The sequence below is a fragment of the Microchirus variegatus genome (genome assembly GCF_963457635.1).
Source record: "Microchirus variegatus genome assembly, chromosome: 5".
Taxonomy (NCBI): Eukaryota; Metazoa; Chordata; class Actinopteri; order Pleuronectiformes; family Soleidae; genus Microchirus; species Microchirus variegatus.
The window spans coordinates 22,889,142-22,902,530 of record NC_139806.1 but is presented as its reverse complement, the minus strand read 5'-3'; the positions used below and the strand labels follow the sequence as shown (position 1 = coordinate 22,902,530).

Here is a 13,389-nt window from a genome sequence, read left to right as displayed (position 1 = left end):
CCATGTGACATTCAGAGCTCTATATACTAATGGGGAGACGATGAATGCATGTTGTAGCATTGTGCTGGAAATGCTACGTTGCTGGCAAAAACAGAGCAGACGAAGAAATTTGCACTGATGTGCATTGCAGATTGAACTCATTCTCGCATGTGAAAAAACTATTAAAACCCAGGATTAAACAAGTATTACAACCATTGGTAATGGGGTATAAGTGGCCTCACTTTACTTTCTTCTTACCTGTGCATCGCGTGTGTCCCTCAGCAGGTTCAAATCCCAGCAGGCAGGCACAGGAGGTTGTTGGCTGACCCACCCACTGACCATCCTCCCCACAAAAGAGCTTAGGCGGGCGAGGTCGAGGACCCTGCTGGGCTGCATGGTCCACACACACACCCTGTGCCTCTTGCACTAAAGTACGGGGAATTGTCTCGGGGAAAGAGGAAAGAGCACTGACCAGGGGAGGACATTTTTTGAAGAACACCCTGACGGATAGCAAGGCCATGCAGGCACCCTGAGCCTGAAAGGCCAAGTAGAAGCCCCTCATAGACAGAGGGCCTAGTCTTAAGGTCTTCACATTAAATTTCCGATCCCCACCCTTCCTCAGGAGAAAGTCTGCAGCCACTGTGTCCACCTACAACAGGAAACAAGAGAAAAGATCTTATGTAAGGGCCTTATGTTACTGGACACACTTAATAAGCAAAAGACAAGGTGGTTTCACATGTTTCAATCCTTTTTTCCCCATTAACTAAACATCACATGTGCTTTACATTATTAAACATTTATACCACTGTGATTTCAGATTGATTTACTACCTTCCTGACATCCATTGTTTCCCATTCGTCACAGTGCGCTTTGAATGTTAACTTGCGAGGACATGAAACTGGCCCAGGAGAGAGGAAATTCATCACAGCGATCATTTCATCCCTTTTATTTTTCTGTCAGAGTTAAATTATTAAGTGGTAATGACGTTGAGGCGTGGGGACTATTTTGAATGATTTCTTAAGCAGTGTGTTGAAGGATGCTCTGATATCAGAGGTTCGGCCGGGATTTGCTGACAACCATGATGTTTCATCAGCTAAACAAAACGAAGGTTGTTTAACAGACTGAAAGCACAGACGTGGGGAGTTGTAGACAGCCCTTAATCCCTGGAGACAATGATGTCAAGTTGATATAAAATATATGTCACAAAATGATGACTATTAAAATAAATTACAATTTCTGCAAACAGATTTTGACACGACACTAAAATAGATTGAAAGGTAAAATGCCTTGGGGTATAATTTGTTAAACAGTCTAATGGCATTCAATAGACTTTCTGTCCTGATATATAGTACTTTGTTATTAATGCCACATCCACTATACATAACATAGGTTTACAAAATATGATCCAATATAATCTAAATGCCATCAGCAGGATTACCTTGAATTGAGGTAATTAACTGACTGATGACTATAATAATGAGGCTGTGACTGGTTGGTTGTGAACATCAAAAGCTGGTTGTACCTTAGTGTATGGGTTCTCCATCCACGGTGGGTAGGTGGCTGTGGCCTCATTAGAGTCAGCCTGGAAGTAGTAGAGGTTAAAGGTCTCCTTACAGCTGCGGTGGTGGGTGCTTCTGGAAGAGCACTCCATCATGGTGAAACGCAGCTCCACGTAAACCTGAGATGCTCCTTGTCTCTGGATGAAGTCACTGCGAAGCCAGTGGCTGGAAGAACTGTCCGTCTGACAGATCTGGTAAGTCCTCACGCTGTTGTTCTCATCATCTAAACCGCTTACTTCCTCCCACTGAGAGAAAAGAGGAGAACAGTCATGTCAGGTCACAGGTGGAATGAAATCTGACCATAAACATCTATAGGGCAGAGTCAGAAATGTGCACAGATCTGAAATTAAAATTCGTATGTTAAATGCCCCCATTAATTAGAAAGAAACACGCAAACGCACAAACAATCTATGGACAATACAGGACACATAGCCACCATTATATCTGGCGTCTATATTTGAACTGTTAAAGTAATGAAGTTGGCATTAAAGACGGCGGTAGGTGGCGGTAGGTGGCGCCACATGCCAAAAAATGATTTCAAAACATAAACATGATTTGCAGTCTGCAAAATATATTTTTTAATGCAAATATTTTGACTGTACTGTTGTTGTTTGTGAGTTCAGTTTGTTATATGAACATTATTCCTCAGTCTCTGTGACATATTAGGAGGATTTTATGGCCAGTTGATTTAGATTTATTACATAATGCACCTTTAAATTTCACTTAAAATGCACAGTAAGTGAGTTCTACCACTAGGGGGTCTCTCTGTCAAAACAATAACAGTAACAAGACTTAGTTTGCGAAGACCAGGAGTCAGCAGTGAAAAAAATATGCTTATCTTTATTTTCTTTCAAAGTGAACACTTATTTTCTTTGCGATCAAAGCGATAAATGAACGTGGTTTAATATTTCATCCACTTATAAAAATACGCGTCACATCCTATGTCTACGTCACATGTTTGAAATGTGGAGAGACATTCTCTGCACTTAAATTAAGTAATTTGTACATCAACCATCAAGAGTCCTGTCAATCTGTCAGTCTGGATCCATATAATTATACCAGCAGGTTTTCTCAAGCATTAACTATATACAATCCAAATCATTTATTCATTAAATATATATTTCAAAGAGGTAAAAACAGGAATGAAATGTCAACAGTTTTCTTTTTCTACATTTTATAAATGCAACAAACAATGTTCATTTTATGGATCAAATTCCAGATTACATTCATGTAAATGGAGAAGGGACAAAAATGCCCTATCAATAAGTGCCCTACACATGATAATGATGTTGCAATCCTCGGTTTACACTGTGCTGTAAAAGCACCTGTCAGTAGCCTGCGGAATCGAGGCTGCAGATTTTGATCCGGACCAAATTTGAATCTAGGTTGTTAAATCATTCCTCCCACTGAGGCACCGCTCAGTGAGTGGGAATACATCGCTGCTCACAGCATCAAGACACAGCGTTCACCACTCAATCACACGTTTCCAAATTAAAAAGGCAAGAAAAAAAACAGAGGAGATATCACAAATATGTATGAAGTGAAACATCAACAGAAATCTCCATTTGTTGGGAAGCCAAATACAAGTGTAAAATGTTTTCATGTTTGACTTCTGAGTCAACAGCAAACATGTTCACCACCACCGTGCTTCCACACGAGCAGCAAATTAACATATTTGGGGCAGAATTTAGCAGAATTGCTGAACTTGAGGCTCAGAAATTCCGTTATGTAAATATGTAAATCTTTAAAATCCCATTTGAAGATGATGTGGTGAGTGAGGCAGAATACTGGTCTGAATGAATTACAGAGCAGCAGAGCACTGTGAGCCACGTTTGAAGCACTTGAGGGTAGATTTTTCCTTTTTATTCCCCAAAATAAATACAATGGGAATGTTTTGCAGGGATTAAGATGCACCGATAATCTGAATCTAGCAAAACTCTTGTGAAACAATTTAAATACAGCCACAACAATGTCACAGCAACTTTAACAATGTCACTTTATATTGACACAGATTGCCAAAAAACTAAAAGGAAAACATTTATATATATATATATTCAACATGTGCTAATACACATAGCAGGGTTAATCTTGTGTTATCGCTGTTCACACAGGACTTGATTCTGCAACCACAGTTGGATGCACATGATCACAAAGCCGTGAAATTATATTTATGATTTCATTAAAATAGTCGACGCAATAAAAATGATAACACTGGAGGTTCAAAATGATTATTAGCTGCATTTGGTGAACACTCCAATAAAGTATTATACATATATATATAAACTGAAAAGTAACAAACATTTAATATGAAGCTATGACAAACAATCCCCAGGCCTAAAAAACAAATAATTATGGTAATTCTTCAAAATCTGGAATTCTGATACTTCTGTCTCTATGAGATTTTTTGTGCAACAGTTTTAATAAAGTGTTAGAACACTGGATACGCAAGCAAGTGCATCTGAGCCACGGAACATTATCCTTTTCATTTAAGCTCCAATATAAACAGAATATAGCAGTTATACTGCAGCTCACATTTGCATGTTTGCGACAAGCTGCTCTTTTTAAGTGATTAAAGAGCTCCTGTCAAATTTTTTAGTGCTGGGAACATTAACGCGATAGCGGCGGTTAACGGCGTTAGCGTTAACGCATGGCAGCGCATGGCAGCGCATGGCAACGCATGGCAACGCATGGCAACGCATGGCGTGTTTCCATGACGACTGACTGGAAAAAGACGCGCGTCACATCATGTTTAAGTGTTTCGACAACAGAGTCCAGGCAGTGTTTACCATTAGCTCCTTTTAGCGCCGTTAGCGCGCCTACAGTCGAACTGGAGTGGTCAGTTTATTAAAGGGAAAGAGCAGCGCTACAAATAACCAGCGTATCTGTGTACTGCGTATGTGTGCCTCTGTTTTTAAAGTTTAGCATTACTTTACAGACTCATTTTAAGAATCCCGAGTCACGTAAACATGACGTCACGCGCGTCTTTTTTCGGTCAGTCGCCATGGAAACGCTCCGTGCGTTAACGCCGTTAATCGCCGCAGTACACAGGTATGCTGGTTATTTGTAGCGCTGCTCCTTTCGTTTATTAAACAGACCGCTTCAGTTCCACTGTAGGCGCGCTAACGGCGCTAAAGGAGCTAATGCAGCTAACGGAGCTAACTGGTAAATGGTGCATGGACTCCGGTGTCGCGGCACGTAAACATGACGTCACGCGCGCCTTTTTCCAGTCAGTCGTCATGGAAACGCGCCATGTGCTAACGTGCGTTAACCTAGTGCCCAGCACTAATTTTTTTTACTATAAAATAGTCAGTGAAAAGCATCTTTTACCACAATTTTAATGTAACTATGTCACACAAAACACTGTCTGTACCTATTTCAAAGTAAAAGCACTCCAGAGTTTCAGTTCCCCAATAGTGCTTTTCATAACACTGAAAGAATTTGAGTTTTATACTAAAGAGTTTAGATTTAGATTAGAAACATAAATATTTGTGGTGAACTGTGTCAAATGATATTGATGCTTTATTTTTCTTTAATCAAAATTTCAGTTTTGTTTAATTTCCAACCAGCTTGAGAACTTTCCCTTGCCAGTTTGACTGCAACCATTTTCCTGCTGAGACATCAGCAAGTTGAGCAGTGTTGGTCGCTGACGCTATTGGCAAATATACCCTCGCAACCACTTCTCAGTTGATCATATTACAAATATGTCCTTCTTTTTGGCTGCTTTCAAAACTGCAGGCAGCTCGAAGGTTGATGGGATATATCAAAGCATCTGCTTCCAATATACTTTGAATCCAACATTCACTCTGGTGCTTGCTTTATTCTGTCAGTTACCGGCCTTATAAGGAACTCTTTTATAGCCAAAGTAACAAAGGAACAGCTGGAAGCCAAAAATCCCCAGTCACCACAAGGTCTGTGTTAGGAATACAGATAACACAGTGAAGGTGGAGTTACATACCTCGGGTTTGGTACGTGAATAGATGGTCCATTTCAGATCTGAAGTCTCTGTCTTCGTGTTCATCAGGACCTCTGCAAAAAAAAGACAAGTAGTATAATATCATTCAGAGAAACACAATGAATCTAATGTCACACAGCACTTGCTTATACTGGAATCAGAAGATGGATTTTCTGCAGGAACATTGCCACCATCCTAAAATTGTCTTTCCTCTCTTGTTTGTTTTTACTCCCCTCATGTCTCCTTTATCCCCCCTGAGACACTTCATGGCTGTGGTCACACTAAACCTGCAGAAAAGAGTCTGCTTTTATCAAGGGAGAGGAGAGAGGCAAGGAGTGGGAACACAAAGATCAACCACACTTGCATAGACACGGACGTGAAACGCACACCAACGCACACACTGTATATAAAAGATTTAAACCCTACCAGTCACGATCTGTGATAACAATTGAATTGATTTTTGTTGTAATCTTTTGAGGAGGAGAGTGCCAGCTCCCAAACAATCTGAGCAGCCCTGCTACGATTCACTATCCCAATAACATCCTGGACCTGAAGTGTGCGTAATGTGAAGCACAGTGTGGACCTCTTTATTCCTGAGGACATCGTCCCCCACTAATTCATACTTTTATATTGATGATATGAGGTTTTCTGTCCGGGAGTGACTTTAACAGCCAAACATGTTCCTCCACAGAAGCTCATCTCAAGGGTCAGACAGTTTGGTTTTTACCAATAAATGGGATTTAATGCATCTCTCCTGAGCGCCACGATCAAGGAGAGTGCTTCGTATGAAAGTGGACGCTGAAGGAAATGGGGGTTTCAGTGAGAGTTTATCATTGAGGTTATTAAGATGTTTTGTTGAATTAAGCTTCTGATATGAGGTTCAACAGTAAAGTCAGCAACCCATAACCCCACGAGAACACAACACGCACAAACACAATACTGCATTCTGCAGAACAAAAAAAAAGGATCTTTGCCCAGATTTCTTTTACGATTTAATTTCACTTCAACTGCAGTTTCAACTGGTTTATATTTTCTCCACGACACACTATTAATGTTAGTGAAAATGCCTCACATAAAGAACAGTACAGCATCTGAAGTACATTTACTTTTTTATACAATTCAGGTCTTTTTGTTGCTGCCTACCGTTATTTAACTGTAACCAGAAGACTGCACAGTGTCGTTACATTTATAAAAAAAAATAAAGATCTGGAAAATGCTCCACTCTCAATCCTGGACAAACCAAACCACCAGCTCTCTCTGCTGTTTAAGATGCATGGTTTACAACATCGACTTGGTTCAACATCTGCTCTGAATTCATCGTTGTTTGATGTTAAACGCAGATTCAGTGATTCCATCTGTACTCGCCCCAAATGTGAGATTTGACAGACCTGTAGCTCTTCTTTAATGAGAGTTCTTCTTCTTCTACTGGTTTAATAAAGGCTTCTTCCATTTTGTCAAGTTCCATTAATACTGGTTTATGTTCGCGGAGATAAAACACAGTTATCGGAGTGAAGAAAATTGAACTATAAATTGCACTTGAGTGTAAACTAAAACGTCTCATGTGGAGACGCTTTCCATCATTAGCACAGAATGTGCGAAGCGGTGAAAATGTTTTTGGTTCGTACAGGAATTGATTGAAATGAAAGTTGAATTACTTGATCAGTTTGTGTGGTCGCAGCCTTTCAAGTACGAAAAAACAACTTTCAGACAGTACAGCAGGGTTTCTCAATCAGTTTCCCTGCTTCAAGACAACTGCTTCTAATGGTCACCAGCAAGCACTGCAACAGCCTGATAACGAACCATTCATTTGAATGACTTACACCACTGCTTTGTGCTGCTAATAACAGCATCCAAGTTGCCGTTATTGACAGTTCAATAAAATGAGAAGTGAGTGGGGGGCTGTTTAGACGAGTATAGAGACGTGAAGGCTGTCGGAGACTTCACATGCTCTGTGAATGCACTCTGCACAACACTGCTCACCATCAACTCATAGTATTTTACAGAAATAACTGCGACGCCTACAGTTACTAATCTCTGTGATCCGGTGGAAATGAGAGGCAGTCGTATTTACCACTCCATAGCTCACATCCAGCTGAAACACACAGGAAGGCAGAAGAAGAAGAAAAAACCCTCAAAGATGAGGCAGAATCTGACTTGCTCTTCTTACAGAGAGAAGTGTTATGCCTGAGAAAGACATAATTAAACATTTAAATGTAGGGTTAAAGTCGTGTAATGTAATTGTGGTAAATTAAAAAGTCGAACCATAAGGTTCTTCGGCTCGTCCTCATAGGAGAACCCTTTTTGGCTCCAGGTAGACGTTATCATAAAGGTTCCACCTGGAACCCTTTTAAAGCCCTTTATTCAGGGAAGGGGTTTTAAAGGGTTCTCTGGATTAAAATGGTTCTTATTGGAACCATTAGTGTTACCAAGAACCCAGAAGCAACTGGTTCCAGGTAGAACCTTAGTCCTTGTAGAAAGACCCTTTTGGAACCCTTATTTCTAAGAGTGTAGAGTTAAGTATTTTTTATTTAAAATGGGAGTCAGACCATGAGTGTTATTCAATAAATGTTTATATCATCTGGTTCAAGCAATTTTGTGCAGGCTACCATTTGTTATTTTTGACTTGTTATATTTTATCAGATTGAGGAAAAAATATTAGGTGAGGTTATTCTACTCTTGTGATAAATGGTTAATCTGTTGGTCCACTACACTTAGTGCTCGATCTTTCTAGATGACATATCACAGTTTCTATTAAACCACATCACACCCATAAGTCCATCACAATAAAAACATGTTTAACTGCTAAACAATATAAATTTATTGCAAAAATATTTGAACATCTAGAGTTGTCTATTAACATCCAAGTCTTTATATCCTAGATATTTCAACATATAAAGTGTCCTACGCAACAACCTGACTTCACTAATCATTAGTTCTACATATACGGCAGGTATGTTACTACGACATGCTGAGACGAAAATGGATAGCGTCTCTCAAATTAATTTTCTCCTCTAAATTTCCCCGTTTCTCTTTTGCGATTTTATTTCACTCTTCGTGCAAAACTCCTAAGAAATAAACACAAACATCAGTCTTGCCCTCTTCTACTTAAAAAACAACACAAACCCACACGCTTTATAACAACAATGTGAGGCGGGCGATAAAGAGGAGGAAGAGAAAGTCTATCGAGAGGCAGAGGAAAAGAGGACAGAGGTGGATGAGGAGGATAATTGGGTGGCACAATTCAGACCGGTGCTTTCCCTGCAATGAGTCTACCTCAAGTTCACTCCAGCATAATTTCAAACACCTTCATAATACTAAGGCTGCAGTCTGAAGATGGCCCTTTCTCCACTTTTCATATGAACACCTGTCTCTTTTTTCATATGGTGATTTTTTGAAGAAGAAGAAGTGGAGAAGGAACACGATGCCCCAGGCTTGGTAATCACTGTTTATCGTTGCTCTATCATTAAGGTTTATGAGACAGGATGCGTGAGCGTGAGCGTTTCGATTATGTGCATGCACGGCCTTGCCTTTCACTGAAGCAGACTCAGGCTTAAGCCCTGTTCAGAGGAAGCCAGCGTTTCCCCTACATTCTTTCAGCAGAGGTGGCCACCCACTGCCGGAAAATTGCCCTGAGTGCTAGAAAAAATGTAGAAACAATGAAAATTCGTCATCTGGCCATATTTAAAACCCAAAACAAACAGTTGTACAGTAATTACAGGACAATTGTCCACAATAACAGACACTGGAGGAGTCTAAACTGATACTGGCGCTGAAGCATCAACTAATAAGGACCCTTTTAGGAAAAAACTCTCTTTAATTATATTGTACAGAGAAATTATGAACACATTTTTGTTTTTCCTTCCTTTCAAAAGCACGTCAAGGAACTCTGGTGGCATTCACATAGCAGGAAGGATGTTGTTCTTTAATTGTGCAATGAGCTTCTGCTTCAAAACACAAGACTCATTTTCTGGCTGCTGTAGAAACATGATAGCAGACGGTTTGACGGCTTGTCTTTCCATCATGGTACAGTTCGATTTGGTACGGTGCGGTTTGGAATGGTAAAGCCCTTAGTCAGGTTCAACCGAGAACAGTACCTTTACATGGTAGGTTATGTGTGCGTCTACTGATGACCACGTCAGCAGCATATGCATAACAACAGATGACATCCAGAAACTCTTTTTTTCCTGCTTGGTTTGTTGAGGTTTGTCTCAACAAGCCGTCAAGCTAAGAAAAGACTGCGGGCGTTTAAGAAACAAGAAAAACACCCGCAACCCTGAGGCTTCTGGGTCACCCAATCAGCTGACTGTCATGGGTCTAGCTCCACCCTTACAGTAGTGTACCTTTACTCTGATAGCCCAAGGAAAGTGTAGGATTTTGGTACTATTCCTGATGAAAACTAGGGTTGGGTACCAATACGGTACCAGTATCTGGAAATTGGTACTGGTACCAAATGGTACCTTATTTTGGTACTTTTAAAATGGTTTTCAGTTGTAAAACGAAGTTTTGCAGTTTAAGTTTTTAATTAAGAAGATATAAGAACAGTAAATAAACAAATTAGGTAATTAGATGATGAATATGGAACATTTAGGACCAGGTAAAGAACAACAAGACCTCTCTCTTCAACAACCATAGCTTCTTCTTTTTTGTCTACCCTTTGTCTCTGTCCTTTATACAATCAGCTGTGGACTGTGAGCTAACTGGCCAAAAGTTAGCCACACGGCTAATGCTAGGCACAGACTGCAGGCTATTGACAGGCAAACACTTTTTGAGGAGTCGTGATTCAGACTAGAATGCGACATGTCACTGCTCTCTTCGCAACTACGTGGGGCAACAAAAAAAAGACAAATGTTGTTATTGGCAAAAGTGACGACTGCTGCATCAGCTAACAACTAGCAGTGCTAGTCGTAGCACTGTTAGCGTTGGTGCGTGACCGTGTTTGACCAGATGCTTCATCAGGTTTGAGGTGTTTCCCCGGCCCGCCTTGCATTTCACGTCACAAATATTATCTTGAGCATCTAACTTTTAACCTCTTTCGGCTTGCCATTATTGCCATCGTTCTCTCATATTCTGGCCACGCATAGCTCTCACATTCTCGCGCTTTTGCATGCTCTCCCAGACATTTAAAGTACCGCAATTTGGCACCGATACATTAAAAGTGAACCAATACTCAGTAGTACCGACACAAATCGGTACCAAGCACAAAAAAGTACAAGCTGTCTAATGAAAACACTGCTTTGAAAAAGCGATTATACACAAACTTGCTTAAGGGGAAGTATGTTCAGCTTAAGCCTAAATGTTACACAGTAGACCTTTAACATGCTAGTATTTTATTTTTTCATCACACCGTGTGTCGGGAAAACACAGCAGAGGGAAAGGTATTAAGTTCTTTGGATGAAAGGTTGCAACAGTGGAGGGTGTTGAATGAGGTTTTCTTTTGAAATGTAAAACCTGACTTTTTGACAAAGGGGACGTATACAGCAAAAACTCCACCCTCATTTTCTATACCGCTGTCATCAGGCTTAACAAATGACCACAAATTCAAGAGGAAGACCAATTTGACCTGAAGCACGTTTTCTTTCTCTCATTCTCTGCAACTTCACTTGTGTGTTAATTTCAACACGGCTTGCCATTTTCAACACAATTTCCTACTTTCTCTGAGGCTCTGGAGTGCAAAAGAGAAATTACAGGCTTATGAAGGTTTGCCCTGCTTCAACGACAATTAGACCTTATTTTAATTAAAGAAACAGAGTCAATTACCCTCATACACGGAGAGAAATGCAGACAGAAGAACAGTGAAAATGAGAAATGAAAAAGGAGAAGGGATATTGGACGGTTTGGGATTTGTTTATTTGCAAGTATTATAGCTCAAGTTCCTCTGTGGTTAGCATGAAGACTAATAACAGCTCAGTGTCATTATCATGTGTGCTTGGAAAATTAAATGTATTGTAACGTCTCACTTAAAGTTGGTGGTTTTTCTGGGATTGAAAAGTTGCACTGTGGGGTTGGTACAGCAGTCTTTCAATGACCAGTAAAAATAACTGGTGAACTAACCAATCTCTTCAAAGTGGTGAGAAGTGTTATATGGGGTGCCGCAAGTCCGGCTGCACACATCGAGTAATCCATTTTCCAGTCAGGCTCAAGTTGCGTTACAAATACTTAATTGTTGTGACAACCAGCTTTATAAAGACATTAGTTTGTGCCATAGTCTTTGATTCCCATGGTTGTTGACAAGCTTAATTTACTGCTTTCCTTTATGAGTTTATATGTAAGATGATTGTATATTCACTCTATTATTCTATTCTTTACATAACCTGTTGCCACAGTACAGCACCTAACAAAACATGAATCTACACATGATTAGTATTTTCCTGTGCTGTTTTTTAATGCGTTTCAATTTATGGTTCATTGTGTCGTCTTATTTTTGTGTTGCTGCTTCCTCAGATCAAATTCCTTTTGGGATAACAATGAAGTTGAAGTTAGGTTTCTTGCCAGTGTACAATATGAAGGTTTGTCCTGGTTCCTCGAGTCATGAAATAATTCCTTAATGTCCTCCAGGTTTCTTTCTGAACCTCGTGTTTCAGGAGATTATGTCGCCACATGTTTCAAATTGTGCAAAGCCGAGACCCTGAAATCAGACATGCTTATGGGATATTCTGGCGCCTCGAGCTATATGATACTTACACATTTAAAATTAAAGGGAAGCTTATACATATATGCTATTTTGCTTTCTTTCCATGGGTTACATGAGAATATGAATACAGCTCTCATGTTTGGACGGTTAGCTTAGCTAAGCACAAAGACAGGAAACGGTAGGAAACTGGGAACCTGGGTCTGCCCAAAAGTTAAAAAAAAAATCACCTACCAGCTCTGAAACTCACCAATTAACATGGTTTATCTTAGTGAAATCTTAATGTCATTGCTGGTAATTGAGTTAATATTTCAATGTGTCAATAGTCAGACATGGCTCCTGGGTATTGACCACATGCTACAAACAATAAAGCTTGTGTCCTTGCGTCCCTCCACTTAAAATATCACTGGTGCACACTGGTTCAGTCAGTTTAACACCGTTTTTGTGAGTGTAGGTGGTAAATGCATGCTTGCGAGTGTGTGAGCACACACTGTGTTTGTGTATCTTTGACAAGAGTTGTGTCTAGTGAGATTAGACCTCTGCTTCCTGTGGTTCCTGTCCCCTTCCCGTCTCCCGACATGGTGGGGGCCAATTCAACATCGTGGCCTTATGTACAACAATACCCTCGGCTACTTCAAGTATGTGCCACGGACTGACATGGAGGCGGATGACAGGAGCAAAGGTGAGATTAAGACAAGTTGTTCACGTTTGACACTTTTTTCCTTTTTTTGTCTGCAGGGGATACATTAGTGCAGAAGCTGGTTTCTGTCCCAGAACAGGATGAGACCTAGTTAGAGAGGAAGCTTCTGGCTGCTGGACAGAAACCAAAGATGCTACTGGAGAGGATGCACACTGACTGACCTGAGCCACTGAGGATTAAGCACAGGTCTATGATACCTGCCCACTGTTTTGTTTTTGATTAAATTTATACAGCCAATAGAGGGACACTAGACGGTCATTACATTAATCATTTCCACTTGAAAATGTGTTTCCCCCAAAAGCATCAGAAGCAAAGTTCAGACTGTAGAGCTGGTATGAGAGATTAGAATACTTCTCTTCTTCGGCGCATTAAAAAGCCAGTGCAACATTTAGAATCTGTTTTAATTTCTACTTATTGTTTAGCTGCTCACATTATCATGTCTCAGGGCAAATCACCTGTTCAATCTGTTCAAATCCTTGCTCGGTGTTAAACACAAATCCACCTGTTTATCTCGGCAGCAGAAAAGATTGAACAACAGGTTATGATTTGTGTTGGAACACGAAACAAATGT

General features: G+C 40.2%; 1 protein-coding gene across 1 annotated transcript in view; it reads right to left on the bottom strand.

Annotated features, from left to right (window-relative positions):
* Nucleotides 1–12,698, bottom strand: part of LOC310927332 (ephrin type-B receptor 4a-like) — a gene marked incomplete at both ends in the record, with an annotated part of 28,716 nt that extends 16,018 nt beyond the window's left edge. Inside the window, 4 exons of the mRNA XM_083889627.1 lie at nt 238–628; nt 1,502–1,783; nt 5,494–5,564; nt 12,656–12,698. Of these exons, the coding sequence (XP_083745753.1) occupies nt 238–628; nt 1,502–1,783; nt 5,494–5,564; nt 12,656–12,698 (787 nt within the window). The remainder of the gene's footprint in view (nt 1–237; nt 629–1,501; nt 1,784–5,493; nt 5,565–12,655) is intronic.
* Between the last annotated feature and the right edge of the window lie 691 nt (nt 12,699–13,389).